Genomic DNA, 18151 nt, shown 5'->3' with positions numbered 1-18151 from the left:
GACACTTTTATGCTCTCTCAAGGTTTAAAAAGGTCTAATTATGATAGTTTTGTTTATTTGAAAACCGTCAATGGATCAACTATTTATTTTCTCCTTTGTATTGATGTTATGCTTATTGCTGCAAAGAGTATGTTAGATATTAATGAACTAAAGAAGCAATTAAGTAATGGATTTGAGATGAAGGATGTGTGTGCAAGCGCGCACATGACACTCACGACGGCATTGACCGGTTACCCTTGGCCTGTGTGCATGGCCTGCCTGCCGCTGATGGAAGCAACTCGTCCATGCACGGCTTGGGGTCGAGGCCGTGCCGCCCGGAGAGCAAGTGTGACTCTATTGTCGTCAAAGAAGTTGCTAATTGGATCTGTCTAGTGGATGGATCTTAAGAACGCAAAATTTGAAAAACTACACAATTTGATCCAAGCTATTGAACCAGATCTGATCTTTTATCGACTGGGTGCCGCGCCCCCAGGGAGACGCGATTAATCTCCCTGGGGACGGCACACTACATAAGTGGTGGAAGGTCCTAGGAGCAACATCGTGAGACTAACCGCTTTAATAGCATGTAGAAAGTATGAGACCCTAGAATGGTGTGTTATATTGATCGGACCCTTTTATGGGTATATATAGAATACAACATGGGAAGAGACTTGTAGTACAAGAGATGATATGTTAAACTAATTTGTGCTCTATCTCCTTGTCTCTATCCTAATCATGATTATACTTCTAACAATACTACTTAAACTGCTGGCACTGTTTCTGTTTCTGCCATGCTACGTAATTTCCATCATGCTTTAGGATCGTGTTCATGTGCTGGTTCCTCGGCTTTGAAGTGTAAACTCGCATCATAAGTCACTCTGCATCTCTGTCACTGTCTCGGCGTTCTCGTTTGGTACTCCTGATTTTGTTGCAGATGAGCGTGCGACCGTGCTTAGAGGCTGATGAGAAGTTTATTTAAGTTTCGGGTCAATACAATTCTAGCGTAAATAATAAATTTTTACGATGACCGGGAAATATGATAATAATCATTTTATTATTGTCTATAGGGCATATTTCCAATAGGAGGAGCCGAGCAAGAAGTGTGCAGACATAGCCGGATATGCCCAACTTGTAGACAAGGTAGACGAACACCAGGAGTGCGGTGATGATAGGAGGAGCAGCTGCCACAACAACGAGTCCCGGCCACATCACAGCTTCCTCTAGCCAGATATGCAATATGACAATAAGGAATTTGAGAAAAATTTAAAAGAAGAAAGATAGCAAGCATAATCAATAGTCATCAATTTTTGACAAAAGGAAGAAAACAATCATCAGGCAGAATAACAATACGCATAGTGCTCAGACTTTTATAACAAACCAGATTGCATAATACATCGCATAATTTTTGTCAGTATACAAGGTTTACACCTTACATAGCCACCTGGGCAATCAACTAAGCAAGACCTGGAGATCCACCTTTTCCTTGACAAGCAACGACCAGGCTACAACCACCTCCACTGTGGTGTCACCAACTAAACAAGCACGCTTGCTTGTTTGGCACTGCTGAACAGGAAAGTTGATGTGGCCCTTTCGAGCAATCCAGCGACGGGACTTCCCATAGGCTTCTATGGCCACTCTAAGCGTTCCTTGTGATTGCACTGAAACCACTTTCCTTGATAGTTGAAGGTAGTTCTCTGATCCTCTATGTAATCCTTTACCACGGCGATCAAGCAGCACAACTGGCCTGCAAGTGGTATCAATGACATCTGCCGTAGAAGCAGGAGCCCAAAAGCAAATAACCCGGCATCCATATTTGAAAGGCCAAGCCCCTTTGGTTACTCGTACACCCACAATAGTAGCCTGGTGCGATCTATCAAGCTCCTCAAGTGTTACCTCGGTTGTACAGCGATGGTTGGAGAGCAAGAAGGTAGGTCCATCACCAGCATAAGTCACGCTGGCTGAAGAAGAGGAACAATCATCTGTACCGCCGCAACGGCCTCTACAAATGATCAAACTTTGTGACACCGCTCCCTCAATTACTTTGAGTTCAACTTCAAAGTCTACATGGCCCAAAGCAACAATCGCACGAGACGGACCAGTCAAGCATAAGGAATCATCCTGCAAGCATCATATCATCATTAGAAATACCTAATCGCAATTGTACAACAAAGTCAGGAGGATGAATAAAATGAGCAAAAAACTGAATACAATACATACTTGTCCATTAAGTTCTTGGTAATCACACTTTGACCGAGAGAATAGAATGTTGCGGTTGCGGTCCACAGTGTCTCGAGCAGCAACCATGCCGTACACTTTGAGGGGCCAGTTTAAGTCTTTTAGATTCTTTATCTTGATTGAGTAGATCTGCAAAGTACTACCGGTGACAGCAGCTGAGGAAGGGATGATATCGGGTGTATAGTGCGTAAACTGCATAGGGCTCAGTATGGCTGCAGCACCAAAGACAAGTGCCAAACGTCACAATTCTAATATGAATGAGCAAAGTAAAGATATCACTGGACCCCCTACATTGCTGAAACTACGGCCCAGATTTACGACTAAACATGTTTGCAACGGCAAAACCGCATGCCACCTCTTCTTCGTCCCCTTCAAACACCCATGCACCAGATGTCAAAAATAAAAGAAACACCCACGCATCATCGCCCCCACTCCATCACGCGGCAGTTTCCTATAAATACTACCAGATACATATACAAGGAGAAACAGGATAGTGATGATTCATGAGTCTATTAATTATAAATGGCAATTTAGTCTGATGTATTTCTCTTTATGATAATAGTTAAGAAATTAAGGAGCACTGTGGTGTATGAAATATATCATCAGTACTACCAGATATATACAAGGAGAAATGAAATAACTTACTTGTATTTGAGAATCCACCGCACCGTCCAAACTTGCTGGCCCACCCATTTTCCCAGTATGTCCGATCCTTGGCGAAAAAGTATTGATCAAGCTCCAGACTTTTCTTGAAATATTCGATTGTGGATGGGTCATTCTCCTTGTCCTCCTCTTCCTTGGTCTTCTTCACCTTAACATCCTCACACGTGGTCTCCTCCTCCCTCATGTCTAACTTGGCCAAGGTGTTCTCGTAATTATTGGGAAATCGATAATATTTGCTGAAAAGAGTCGACAAGTTGATCTGCCCCGGCTCCGGCTCCGGCTCCTGCTCCGGCTCATGGTTCATGCTGAATCCCTTGGATATCTGCATATTCAATTTGGCTGCTGCATTGCACAGCTCGGTGGCCTTGTAGGAGCAGATGGGGTCATTGGATTTGTTGAGAAAATATAGCATAGAAAGCATCCGATGGCCCAGGTCCTCCATATCTTGGAGCATCAGGTTGAAGTAGTCTGCGAGTTGATTCTCATCGTCCCTGGTAGTAGCAGTAGCAGGCTCCTTTGTGGCGATTGTCCACGTTGTTTGAGAATCGATTTCTTTCCAGACAGAGAAGGTGGGAGTAAGTGAGGCATGCAAGTCTCTGCGCTCCCTCTCCACGGAGATGATTTCCTTTACCAGGGATTGGGGCTTCTCTTTCCCCATCTTCTTCAATAGATTCTTCTGCTTCTTCCTGAGTTTCCTCTCCATCTTCTTCGTGAGCTCCCCCTCCATCTCCGGGTTTATTGGGGGTTTGATGAGAAGAGGCTCTTGTCTTTTTCTCTTTTCTCCTCCTCTTCTTCTTCTTCTTCTTTGATTTGATTGATTGATTGATTGAATTGACGCGTTTCTTGGTCCGTCCGCTGCAAGGAGCTGTGTATATATAGGCTTGAATAACGCCTCCTTGCCCATAGATATCCAAGGTGGTACTAAAGTTTCCTTGCTTTTTTTTTCCTTAATAATAACTGCAGGCCGAGGCCGAATCGTTTTGGTCCTCCACCGAGTCGAACGTGCCGGATTTGCCGCGTGCGGAAAGGTGGAGAGGGCGAATCCTGAAACCCGCGCGCCGGCCGGAGTGGATGTGAACGAGGGAGTCATCATGGCGCTGAAAGCCTGAACCCCCGTCCATCTTGATTCTGGCCAAACCTAATAATGAACCCCCATCAGCTATTTGCATCCATGTATCCCATCAACGCTGACAATCCTACCTGCATCAGCGGCGGTGCGGACGGAACGCGTCTCCTTGGAGGATCGCTGGAACTGAACGCATCTCTTCGGACGGTCGCCGCGACGGCGATGAACTGCAACTCCCAGCCCCCGATCTCAAGGACACGTCTGCCGGCCGGCCGCATCGTCCCCAACATTCCGCCGTTGCTAATAGCAGGATTAGCATCAGCCGCCTGCGCTACTAGGACTGCCTGCTATTTCCTGGCACGCCCAGCATTCCAGGCACAAGCTGAACACGCAGATGCCGACTGAACATGCACGCACAAGCTGAACATGGAGGCACAAGAAACATTCAACTTTCAGATATATCAACATCTCAAGGCAAGCTTGGAAATACTGAAAGCTCATGTAAAAAAACTACAGGCACTCTACTGAACTGAGACTTCCATATTATGTAAAACTAGCGTAGGTTTTACTGCATATTCACAGGTGAATCATGAGTAATAACATCTTGTACAGATTAATTCAAATTAGAGTACCATCTCTTTTCAGTAAAGAGGACCGAGATTATGCAACAGATGAAGCTAGATGGTGTTCCGTGATGGCCCTCGGTCTCTTAAAATACTTATGAGTTCTTAAAAATGTTGATTTCGTTGATGCACTGGATTCTTGTAACAGGTGGAATTATGTGTTTTGTCAAACTGCCTTCCTCTTATTTTCTCCAACTTGTGTCTATCAAACGGAAAGTAGCAAGCAGCAATACCACCATGTTCACATAAACCTGAAGCATGCTCTGTTTTTCTCATACAAATAATCAACAACTATCACCCAAAAGAAATACAAGTACAAGAAACTTTGTCATCCTATGAGCGCTCATCCCTTTATTCAGTTGTATAATAGTATCATCAATTCATCAATAATTTTGGTTGTTAGTTGCTAAATTAGTGTCATCGTTGCCGACACGGCGACCATCTGACAAGATGTGTTCTGTTCGAGTAGCATATGAATCAAGCAAGGAACAATCCAGTCTGCAAACCCACATCAATCTCACTTATACTATTCACCAGAAGAAATTAAACAATCGTTTCGTTTAGAATTGTGCGGTCCACAAGACCTTTACAATCACTTCTTGTTTCTAAGCTTCCAGGTTTGGAAGCTTGCAGCAACAACAACATGTTCTTGTTTGTGAATATGTGGAAGAAAGGTAGAAATGCATAGTCACAAGGAATGCAGAAGGACCAACGGATATTATGCTATCACTACTAGGGAAAAGCCGAGCAGTAGCACGGGGGCAGTAGCGTGGGTTTGCCCGCGCTACTACTATACCTACTTAGCAGCACTGGAAAAAATAGCGCGCTATAGCGCCGCTAATAGCACGCTATAGCGTGTAGAGAATTGTCTCGCTAAATTGATCATTGTACAATGTCTCGCTAATAGCACGCTAATAGCATATTTTCAGGGGCGACGCTATTTTGTGTAGCGCGCTATTTTTTTCATTGCTTAGCAGTAGCGCTTTTGGTAGAACGCCTACTGGTAGTTACTAGCAGCGCGCCTCTCTACCCGTGCTACTACTATTATTAAGTATTTTATTTTTTTTCTTGTTTTATGTCGTATTCATACACCAGTATATAAGTTTTCATACAATAGCAATTTAGAGATTGTTTTTACATCATAATGAGTTATTATATCATTGGTTGAAAAACTCGTGGATTAGTTTCAAGTGGATGGATCCAAAGCGACCAAGTCATGGATTAGCGTGACTTGGTCACTTTGGATCCATCCACTTGAAACTAATCCGTGGTTCTTTCACCCAATGATATAATAACTCATCATCATCATCATTCATCATACCATTAACAACTTATCATCATAATACATCATCAACTCTAACACATTGTAGCACATAATAACAACTTCTAATCATCATCATAGTCATAATCAACACGAACTATTTGTTCTTAATACCTAGGACCTACTTCTCTCCCCTAGGTAAAATACCATAAAAGAGATAAATCGTCTATCTCCATAATGAAGAATGGAGATAAACCTATCTCCAACTTGTGGCTTGCGCACATTCATGTTGTCTCCAATTAGTTGCGTGTGCGCATTCATCACTTTGCTCCATTCTTTGATTTTGAGCATTCCATCATTTGAAGAAATTGAGTATGTACTATAGTAAGCCTTCGAAGGAGTTGGTCGTAAGCTAACCATATGCATATATCCTTCGGTAAACAGCATGTAAGGCACAACCTCCTTCGGGAGCCTCTATTGAAAAACGTAATAGTAACATATATAGTTAGCAATGTAGTTTATATACTTAAGAAGAATGTATGCAATAAAGTTACACCATTAACAAAATCTTACCAAGTTTTTGGCAATGGAGTTACCATCATGCAAATTATGGACTAGTGGCACGTATCCAGTAAAATTTGGGAGGATAGAATGATTTTAAAGGCCTCAACATCATCTATGAATGAGACAAGATAACCTTTCTCCTCACAATTAAGCTCGGAGTCATAGCTATAGTATGTCCTGTCTATAGCCTTCCGAGTATTTTTGGAAGATACGAAATAAGCTAACGGTTATAAATAAAGATGTTTAGTACTGATGAACACCAAAAAATATAAATTAATCATATAAATTAGTTAACTTAACAAATTGGTTTGACAAACTCACATTTAGGCAAAACTGGAGGCATATCCACATCCACATCCACCCAGATATCGATATTATCATCATCTTCTTCTTTGGGATGAATATCAAATGTTATTTGCATACCCTCGTCAAATCCTTATGCCTTGCAGAGAGCTTCCCAATTAGAGCAACCGAAATGGGAGTGATTTTCCATATTGAACAGCTTAACCAAAAACACATAACCATGTTTAGTTCTTAACTGAGCCCCCCTCGTCTCCGTATTCTCAGAGTCTTTGAAATAGAGCTTCTGCAATACATATGGTATTGCATGGCACGGGATGTACTAATCAAATTGAAAAAAAACTCAGGAATTAAACATTGACCAAAAGAAGCACAAGTGGTGATACTAATTACGATGAAATGCTTGTCGTTGCGTACCGTACAAACATCAAAGGTCTCGTCCAGCTTCACGGTGAAAAACCTATCATTTTGCAGGTGAGGATACCTGTCGCACAAACCCCGGTCATCGTAGCAGTAATCACACTCCGGGATCCTATCGTCATCAGACATCTCCTGTGTTCAACATTGAAAGATTAAACTTCTGAATATTCATCACGGGTTGACTTTCGGTCTGTCGAGTCTTCCTTGAAAACTCTCATCTCACGTGGTGTATATGGTGGGTGTCGGTGTCAAAACCGGCAGATCCCGTAGTAGGGTTCCTAAGCTAGGCGTCTTGGAGCAATGGTAACATGGACACAGGATTTTACTCAGGTTCGGGCTCTCTCAAGGAGATAATACCCTACATCCTGCTTTTGATTGTATTGATATGAGGATAGTACATAGTACATGTATCTATCACGAGATTGTAGTAATGAAATTCTGATTTTCTATTGACTAGCCCGACCTCGGTTTATATATGCACCGTAGGCCTAGGGTTCAGAGGAGTCCTTGTCTTTGTATCTGTGTATGATGCCGCCGATCAGATCCCCTGTGGCCGGCCCACCCGCTGTGCTACATTTTATGTTTGAATGTGTGGTTGCAAAACAGATTTGGGATTTCATTTCTGAATGTTTTGATCGTCCATGCATTTCTAGCTTTGATGACATTTGTGCCTTATGGCAGAACAATAAGAATGATGCTATGCTTAACCTGGTAGTGGCTGCCTCCTTGTGGAGCATTTGGAAACTAAGGAACAACTTTTGTTTTCGGGGGCGTACCTGGAGAGATGCCAGATGTGTCCTATAAAAACTAAGCTTATATCTGTTGCAATGGAAAGTTCTCTGCGACGACACTCAGGCAAAGCTGTTGCAGCGATGCATTCGCCTGCTAGACAGACGCTGTGGAGAACTGCTGAGGATTGCGTGGATGTGAGCGTGGAGAACAGGAAGATGGAGCCTAACTTCTAGTTTAATCTCAGATTCCTGTTTCTTGAGGATGTAATAAGTAGCTACTTTAGAACTCTGTGTTGGGGTGCTATGTCTCCCTGGAGAGATGCTTTTCTTTTTCAGTAAGACTGTTTTGGATTTCGCTTCATTAATAAAATGGGGCGGGGGGAACCCCTTTTCATAAAAAAAACAAAAAAACATAGAAATCGAGTTAGGGAAGGGGACCGAGAGGGATTCCATCAAGGAGCCGGAGATTGAGAGGGATTCTGATTCCGAGTCTGGCGATGAGGATTCGGGGTCTCTCATAAGTATGGAGCCCCAATTGGGAATCAGCAAGGGGACGGTGAGGGATTCCAACAAGGAGACGACCAGAGACGCCGGCGGCATGAAGATGGGTCATGACGACTCGGTTGTTGCTCTTTCTAGCCACCTTGAGATGCTTAGGAGGGAGATCTCGTTTCTGAGGAGAGAGGTCACGTCCAGGGGGTTGTTACCTGCTGGAAAGAAGAAGGTTTCTCAAGAGCAGATTTCCAACTTGTCCGTCCAGTTCAAGGAGATGCGCACGCAACAAGTCAAGGAGGTGAATTTGCCTTCACTTCTTCTTCGGTACAACCCCCTCGACACATCAACGGTCGAGATTAAAAGATACCCCTTCATGAGGATAAGTGAGTAGGGGTAGGATGGGAAATTTAGTTTGGAGCGGCGTACCACGGCGTAGCGAGGCGCATGACCGTACGTGGCCGTACGGCCCGCTGTACGCCCGTACGTGGGCGGTGTACGCCGCGTGAGGAGGAGGGCAGGCCCACAGGTACTAATCCAAATTAGATTAATACATTAATCCCGGCGCGGTACGGCGTGCGAAGCCATTAACGCCGGCGCAGTGAGATGTCCCGTCGGCGGTGTCGTTCCGCGGGCGGCGTCGATTCACACGCCACCGCCCGACGCCCGCCTGTGCACGCCACCGCTTGACCGCCCGCGCACGCCGACGCCTGGCCTCCTGCGCCTTTGACAGCTCGGCATTAATCGCCGGCGCCGATTCGCACGCCGCCGCCTGGCCTTCTGCGCCCTTGACCGCTCGACTGGCCCGGCATTGATCGCCGGCACCCACCCCGCCCACCACGCATATAAAATGCGCCTCGCCCCGCCGCGGCTATCACACCGCCCCTCGCCTCCCCGCTCCTTCTCCCCCTGCCGCCGGCGTCGCCCCTCTTGCGCCCTACCTCTCCCTCTCGCCGGCGATGGCCCGTTCCACCTTGACCCTCGAGGAGGCGGAGGAGCTCGCCCACTTCGTCATCCCCGCCGCTCCCGACGTGCGCCTCCCGGCGAGGTGGCGCCGGAGCGTCGACGGCGTGCCGGTGGCGCCGGTGCCCGAGGTCGGCACCCACCTCTTCGCCCGCGCCGTCGGCCTGTACCGGGCGTGCCTCTCGCCGGAGGAGCTCGCCGACCCCCAGTACACCCCCAACAACCCCGACTGGGTGGACCGCCTCGCCGATGACCACCTGCGCCGCCTCCACGCGCCCGCCGGCCCGCGCCCGCCGACGAAACACAACCGCTCGCGACGGCATCAGCTCTGGGACGGGCGCACGTCGAGGAGGTCGTCGTGCCGTACCGCGCGCAGGCGGCCGCCGGCGCCATGCCCGCTCCGCCGGGGTACGGCTACACGCTGTTCCGCCGCGGCGAGGCACGGTCCACCCGCGAAACCGTGGGCGCGCGCATGAACGTCGGCCCGCGCCCGGCGCCGCGCAGGCCCCTCGCCTGTGACCGCGGCGGCGATCGTCGCACGTGCGCGCGGGACGGCGCCGGGTCCAGCCGCGCCCCTCCGCCAGAGCTGGCGCCGGAACCTGAGCCGGCGTTGCTGGCCGAGTACAGGCGGCTGGCGGCGGAGGCCGGCGACCCGGAGGACATGCCGGGCTACCTGACGGCGATCCGGGAGTCGGAGAACGCGCCGGTGCCGCCACCCCTCGTGCAGGAGTACATGCAGCTCGCCCCGGTCGCCGTCCACCGGGAGGACCCGCCGGACTTCCCCGGCTACCACGCCATTGTGGCCGACTCGATGGCTGCGCCGGCCGCGCCAGCCGCGCCGGTGGTGGACCTGGACGACAGCAGCAGCGACGACGACGACGACGGCGACGGGTTCTACGACGAGATGGACTTTGGCGGCGTCGAGGACTAGTAGTTTAGTTTAGGTTATTTTCGAAATAACGTTTAGTAATGTTTAATTATTTTCCTAATGTTGTTTAGTTGAGTCAAGTTTAATTTCTAGTATTATGTAAAATATTTATGAAAACTATGCTGAAATATCGAGGGTGTTTGCATGGTTTTAAATTATTGTTTGCAAATTGAATGTTCGAATTAATACTATTATGTTTGCAAAAAAGTTTGAAAATTAGGATATAAAAAAAAAGAAAAAAAAGAGGACAGCTAAATATTATTAGCAAAGTAGAATGAAAATAAATTTTAAAAACAGAAATGAGTTAAACTTAGAAATAAAAAAATCTAAAAATTAGGAAAGGAAATAAAAAACAAAACAAATGTGGACAATAAATAATAGTATCAAAAACAATGAAATTATTCTCTAAAAAAATTAGAACAGAAGTAATATTGAATTGAAAAAATTATAAAAATGAAACAAAAAAATAAAAATGAAGCAATAAAAATATTAAATAATATTAGGAAAATAGATTGAATGAAAATAAATTTTTTAAAAAATGAGTTAAACTTTGAGTGGAAAAAAATATAAACATTAGGAAAGGAAATAAAAAACGAAACAAAGGTGGAAAATAAATAATAGTACCAAAAATAATGAAAATGTTCTGATAAAAAATTAATTAAAGCAGAAGTAATGTTGAACTGAAAAAATTATAAAAATGAAAAAAAGTACATAAAAATGAAGCAATAAAAATATGAAATAATATTAGCAAAATAGATAGAATGAAAATAATTTTAAAAAATAAAAAATGAGTTAAACATTAGGAAAGAAAAGAAAAAACTTAACAAAGGGCTTAGAGGGACGTTGTGGGCCGGCTGGGCCGCCTTTGAGAGGCGCGCACGGGCGGTACAGGGCGCAGAGGCGCAGGGGGCGGTGTGCGCCGTAGTTTTTAGTCCCACCTCGCCCGTCGAAGGGCGCCCTGGCCGGCTTAAATAGGCGGTTCCATGCATCCTAGCAGATAAGATAGTTATTAAAAATATGGATTAACTTTGCACTGCACGGGCAGCGCTACCGCCGCTGCCCGGACAGTTTTACACTGTCCGGACAGCTGTGGTAGTGTTACCTGAGCATTGTAAACTCAAATCATATATTTACTATCTATCTTATATTTGATAGTTTAGCACTTTACGCAAATTTGTTTCATTAATACCTACATTTTTATAAAATTTGTCACACCTGATAGTTTAGTCCCGGCGTCCCTCGGCGCGCGAGGTGGGACTAAAAAAGCGCCCCTTCCACCTCCCCCGCGCCGTGAATCGTAGAAGGCAAAAAAATAGTGATGAAAAAAATAAGCCCGCCTGTGCGGGCCGCAACTGCGCCTAATCGGTCCGGCCCCATCGAGCCGGGTGGCGAAAGGGCCGGCCTTTCGGCCCAGCTATGGCTGGCAGCACAGGCCAACGGGCAGCGGTAGGACGGGGCGGGGATCAGAGGAGTTCGGTAAGGGCAGTAGGAGGTGGGCATATAAGGCGGTCGCGGCGTCGTTTGGCGGGCAAGGTGGGACTAAACCCTCACCACTGCCGACCCTACGCCCGCACCGCGCGCACACTCAATGGGCCGGCCCACGTGCGCCATTGCGCACAGTCACTGGCCGGCCATCGCACGGCGTCGTTCGGCGGGCGAGGTGGGATTATTTTTTTATATATTTATTGTTTAAAAAATAATATTAAGTTGTTTAACAAATGTTCTATAATTAATGAAAAGCCCCACGTACTGTATAAATGTTCTATAATTTTTGTAATGTTCATTATTTATTTGTATTAATGGCTACAGTTATTTTCATAATAGTAAAGTGTTTTTTGTTATAATTTATAATTAAAAATAATTTGGAAAATACAATTCTTAAAAAACACTACTTGATATGGAATTTATTAAGTAGTTGTGTTAAAAACAATACTAAATATAGAATTTATTATGTAATTATATTAGAAAACTACTTAATATAGAACTAGTTAATATAAAAAACGTCAACCCAATGTTATTATTTACTTTATAAGTAAGGATAATAAGTTGTTTATTAAAAACTATAAGTACTAATAATCAATTATTTGAAAATAATTGATTATGACTTTTTCGTTACTGCCTAACATTTTTGAGTTTATTAAAAAATTAGAATGAGATAGTTGCTATATTAAAAGCACTACTTAAGGTAAAAACGTATTATAACCCCAGACCGACACCTTTTTGATGGTCAACATGGACGAAACGCACCCAACTTTTGCGTGCGCGTGTGGGTGACCCCCACCGGCTCGCACGCCTATTTTGGACGGAATCGGAGTACGAACGCAAGTTGCGTCATGTCGGGAGACCTTTTTTGGGTATTTCCACGGAGAAAAACATAGAAACTGCATCGACTGTCGAAACGCACCCAAATTTTGCAGGCATGCTTCCGTGGCATCATGTTGCGTGTCAAAAAAACATAGCGGCGTTTTATGGCTTTGCGAGAGGGAACACCTACTTGAGGCATGTAACCCCTGACTGACACCTCAGGTTTGTACTATGACTATGTGCCAACATGGACGAAATGCACCCAACTTTTGCGTGCGCGTGTGAGTGACTCCCACCGGCTCGCACGCCAATTTTGGACGGATTCGGAGTACGAACGCAAGTTGCATCACGTCGGGAGACCTTTTTCGGGTATTTCCACGGAGAAAAACGTAGAAAATGCATCGACTGTCGAAACGCACCCCAATTTTGCAGGCATGCTTCCGTGGCATCATGTTGCGTGTTAAAAAGCATGGCGGCATTTCATGGCTTTGCGAGAGGGAACACTTGAGGCATGTAACCCCTAACCGACACCTCAGGTTTGTACTGTGACTATGTGCCAACATGGATGAAACACACCCAACTTTTGCGTGCGCGTGTGAGTGACCTCCACCGGCTCGCACGCCTATTTTGGACGGATTCGGAGTACGAACGCAAGTTGCGTCACGTCGGGAGATCTTTTTTGGGTATTTGCACGGAGAAAAACGTAGAAAATGCATTGACTGTCGAAACGCATCCCAATTTTGCAGGCGTGCTTCCATGGCATCATTTTGCGTGTCAAAAAAACATGGCGGCGTTCCATGGCTTTGCGAGAGGGAACACCTACTTGAGGCATGTAACCCCTGACCGACACCTCAGGTTTGTACTGTGACTATGTGCCAACATGGACGAAACGCACCCAACTTTTGCGTGCGCGTGTGAGTGACCCCCACCGGATCGCACGCCTATTTTGGACGGAATTGGAGTACGAACACAAGTTACGTCACGTCGGGAGACCTTTTTTTGGGTATTTCCACGAAGAAAAACGTAGAAAATGCATCGACTATCGAAACGCACCCCAATTTTGCAGGCATGCTTCCGTGGCATCATGTTGCGTGTCAAAAAAACATGACGGCGTTTCATGGAAAAAATAAAAAATAAAAAACAAAAATATAAAAAGTCCCATATTGCGGACGGCGTTACTTATGAAGATTAATGTGAATTATTGCTGTGACAATCCATGATTATGGAGTACCAGAGCATAATTTACGTTAACCTCCTTAAGTGATACCCCACACTAGAGGACTTTTCATTGCAAGCAGAGTACGGTATTTAAACAGTTGAATTAGCATGACGAGAAGCAATGTGGGACTAAATATTAGCATGTTCGGCGGTGGCCGCCGTCGCTATAGGTTGGGCGCTATAGGTTCGGCGGTATCGGGCCTGGCCCAGTCGGCGAACTAATTTTTTCTCCTTATCCATCGTCGTATACCGCCACGCACGGCGGAACCCTATCCAAACTACTCGCCCCCGTACACCGCCCCGTGCCCCCAGTCGCCCTACCATGATCGCCCTAAGGCGCAACGACCTCGCCGCACGTGCAGCGCCCTCCATCGCCGTCCACAGTCAACGGCGCTCGTTGGCACAGACTGCCCCACGCCCGCAGGCGCAGATCGCCGACGCTCGGCTGCCTGCTTTCGGCTCCGCCACAGCCGTTGTTCGGCGGTTGTCGCCTGGATTGGTCACGTGTCCCGCCTCGAACTTTTTCTATCGATGCTATTGCGTAATCATATGTATTAATAGGAAAATATTAACATGCAGTATGGACATCGATGGTGTGATTCCATGTTCCATAGAGAAGTGGATAAGTCTCGTTGAAAAATTTACCACCGCTCAGCGATTTAGGTTCTACCAAATAGGCTTGGAAGAGATGTTGATCATTTCGTCAGTCCAAATGAGAGATTTTTTGCTGCATTTTATGATGTTAGGATATAACCCAAACAGCAAAAAATTTATGATACAAGAAGATAGTGTCAGTAAAGGCCTTATTTCACTTAGACCGGACGATGTGTTTTCAATATTTGGGTTTAACAATGAAGGTGAGGATGTTTTTGGTATTCTTGCGATGGAAGGAAAAGAGTTAATAAAGAAAATTCCTATTCAGTACGTTCACAAAAAAAATTGTCACATAATGATAGATGACTTGATTCAAAAAATTGTGAGGAATAAATCCGCCGACGATGAATTTCTTCAGATGGCTGTTCTTGTTTTGCTGGGGACCATTATTTCGTCCATGTCGGTTGTCTCCATACCAAAGGAGTACTACGCGTTGGTGCATGACGTGAAGCGGATAAGCACGTTGAATTTTAACGTGTTCACTTTGCGAACTTGTTTGACGGAGATTGGTAAACTCAAGCAGGACGGCCATGTGAGGCAATGGCCATGTGGCAACCTAGCCCTACTCCAGGTATGCTATTAATTAATGATATTTCATATTCCTTTAATTTATGCGTTCGTAACTTATTGTGTCATGTGTTTTGTAGTACTTATATTGGGAGAAGGTGCAGCCAACCACCGGCCCGAAAAATGACCCGTTGTCGTTGCAAGTTCCCCTAATGAAAAATTGGACTGAATCTAAAGCGGAGAAACGAGACAAGTACGACCTGGAAAATGGTCGTGGCCATGGATTGGTAATATTATAATGCTTATTTAGTAGTACATTGATTATGCATTGAGAATGTTATGTACTCATGTTGTCATTGCATACTCATTTTGAAGATTGATGACTGCATTACAAAGGAGTATAGAATGAAAAAACTTGCGGATGAACAAGTTGAAAGCAGTAAGAAACATAGTAGCCGAAAGTCATCTGTTACGGGAAAGAAAAAAGTGGACTCGAACGCCCCTCCAAGAGCTACCCCAAACGCAGGCCGCTACCCCGATCAGAGGAGGAAGCACCCACATCACCAGCGCAAGACGTGGCCGACTGGCCACCTCGTGGCCGCGACAGAGAGGCCTCTCGGCCCTCCACTAAAGCCGCACCTCGGCGTCGCTCAAAAAGTACCAAGGCACGGGGAAATGCGCCTGACCTGCGAGATATATTGGAGGACAAGGCAAGGCAAACAAAATCGATCTACGGATCGCGTGGGCGCCCACCGTCGCGCCGGACACAGCAATTCCGGCCGGGCCGAACACAGTAGACAAAGCTCATATGAGCTACGTCATGATATAGCCCAATACAGAGGCGCCGCACACCCACTATGCTTCACAGACGAAGTGATGGATCATCAAATCCCTGAGGGTTTCAAACCCGTAAACATCGAATCATATGATGGCACAACAGACCCTGCGGTTTGGATCGAGGACTATCTCCTTCATATCCACATGGCCCGCGGTGATGATCTACACGGCATCAAATACCTCCCACTCAAGCTTAAAGGACTAGCTCGGCATTGGCTTAACAGCTTGCCAGCAGAGTCAATTGGTTGTTGGGAAGACCTGGAAGCCGCATTCCTTGATAACTTCTAGGGCACATATGTGCGACCGCCGGACGCCGATGACCTTAGCCATATAATTCAGCAGCCAGAAGAATCGGCCAGACAATTCTGGACATGGTTCCTAACAAAGAAAAATCAAATCGTCGACTGCCCGGATGCAAAGGCACTCGCAGCCTTCAAACACAACATCCGCGACGAGTGGCTAGCCCGGCACCTAGGACAGGAAAAGCCGAAATCCATGGCAGCCCTCACCACACTCATGACCCGCTTTTGCGCGGGAGAGGACAGCTAGCTAGCTCGTAGTAACAACTTGACCAAAAACCCTGGTAGTTCGGATATCAAGGACAACAATGGCAGGTCGCGTCGCAACAAGCACAAGCGCCGCATTAACAGCGACATTACTGAAGACACGGCAGTCAATGCCGGATTCAGAGGCTCTAAACCCGGTCAGCGGAAAAAGCCATTCAAAATAAATACCCAGGGCCTGTCCAATTTGGACCGAATACTCGATCGCTTGTGTCAGATACACGGCACCCCCGAAAGACCAGCCAACCACACCAACAGGGATTGTTGGGTGTTCAAGCAGGCAGGCAAGTTAAATGCCGAAAACAATGACAAGGGGCTGCATAGAGATGACGAGGAGGAACCCCGGCCGCCGAACAATAGAGGACAGAAGGGCTTCCCCCCACAAGTGCGGACGGTGAACATGATATACGCAACCCACATACCCAAAAGGGAGCGGAAGCGTGCACTAAGGGACGTATACGCGATGGAGCCAGTCGCCCCGAAGTTCAACCCGTGGTCCTCCGGCCCGATCACCTTTGATCGAAGGGACCACCCCACTAGCATCCGCCACGGCGGATTCGCCGCATTGGTTCTCGATCCAATCATTGACGGATTTCACCTCACTAGAGTCCTAATGGATGGCGGCAGCAGCCTGAACCTGCTTTATCGGGATACAGTGCGCAAAATGGGCATAGACCCCTCAAGGATTAAACCCACAAAGACGACCTTTAAAGGCGTCATGCCAGGTGTAGAGGCCAACTGTAGAGGCTCAGTTACACTCGAAGTGGTCTCCGGATCCCCGGATAACTTCCGAAGCGAGGAAATAATCTTCGACATAGTCCCGTTCCGCAGCGGCTATCACGCACTGCTCGGACGAACCGCATTCGCAAAGTTCAATGCGGTGCCGCACTACGCGTACCTCAAGCTCAAGATGCCAGGCCCTCGAGGAGTAATTACGGTCAATGGAAACACCGAACAGTCTCTCCGAACAGAGGAGCATATGGCGGCCCTCGCGGCAGAAGTGCAAAGCAGCCTCTCAAGGCAATTCTCGAGTCCGGCTATTAAATGTCCAGACACCGCCAAGCGCGCCCGGAGAAACCTACAACAAGACCGCCTGGAACGTTCCGAGCAAGCGTAGCAATGTGGCCCCAACCCCAGCCCTCGCGAACTTGCGAAACCAGTACTACACGTACATAACTACGCTCTGGAAATACCATAGGCATAGGGGGAGGGGCACGACCACGGCATGCCCAGCATGCGGCTTAACCGCACTAGGGGCTTCCGATTGCGTCATTCTTTTTTTCTTTTACTTTCAGGACTCCGTTCTCTAGAAGCCTTGTCCGGCATTCGAATTGCCGAACACACGATGCAACAGCCAGGGAAGCAGAAAGCTACGTCGAGTATCCAGGTGGTTTCTATTACGAGCAGCATACCTGTTTTACATACCATCCCGCAAGCTTACCCCTGGAGGGGGACATGTCAAAAGTCCTGTTCCTTGCTTATAGCACCATTTGTATCGTTCTGCTTTCATCGCAATCATTTCTTAATAAACAATACATAGCTTTTGCCTATTATTGCATTCCTTTTTATTATATATGTTCAGTTATGACATTATGCAACCGTACACTTTGGTACGGCCAATACACCAGGGGCTTATGTACCCCAAAATATGGTGTGATAAGTCCGAACACTTTCACAAGTGCGGCACCCCGAACTTATAGCATTATATGAATCGGCTCCGAATCATGTCTTGGGTCAATAGTTGGGTTTGCCCGGCTCCCATGTTTTGGTACCTTACGTTCCGTTATATCGTCTAAGGTAGCGCTGGGAGAACCACTGCGATTGTGCCCCGGTTGAGCTGGGT

General features: G+C 46.5%; 1 protein-coding gene across 1 annotated transcript; it reads right to left on the bottom strand.

The window, feature by feature from the left end:
- Nucleotides 1–1428: 1428 nt before the first annotated feature.
- Nucleotides 1429–3604, bottom strand: LOC125538558 (uncharacterized). The gene is made up of 3 exons (XM_087540517.1): nucleotides 2860–3604; nucleotides 2197–2426; nucleotides 1429–2097 (listed from the first exon to the last, which is right to left on the bottom strand). Exons 1-3 carry the CDS (start codon nucleotides 3602–3604, stop codon nucleotides 1429–1431), a joined length of 1644 nt encoding a protein of 547 aa, XP_087396643.1.
- Between the last annotated feature and the right edge of the window lie 14547 nt (nucleotides 3605–18151).

This window comes from Triticum urartu, chromosome 2A, assembly GCF_056163025.1.
Source record: "Triticum urartu cultivar PI428250 chromosome 2A, HENAU_Tu73, whole genome shotgun sequence".
NCBI lineage: Eukaryota > Viridiplantae > Streptophyta > Magnoliopsida > Poales > Poaceae > Triticum > Triticum urartu.
Note: the sequence above shows the minus strand (reverse complement) of the source record. Positions and strands in the feature narration are given on the sequence as shown.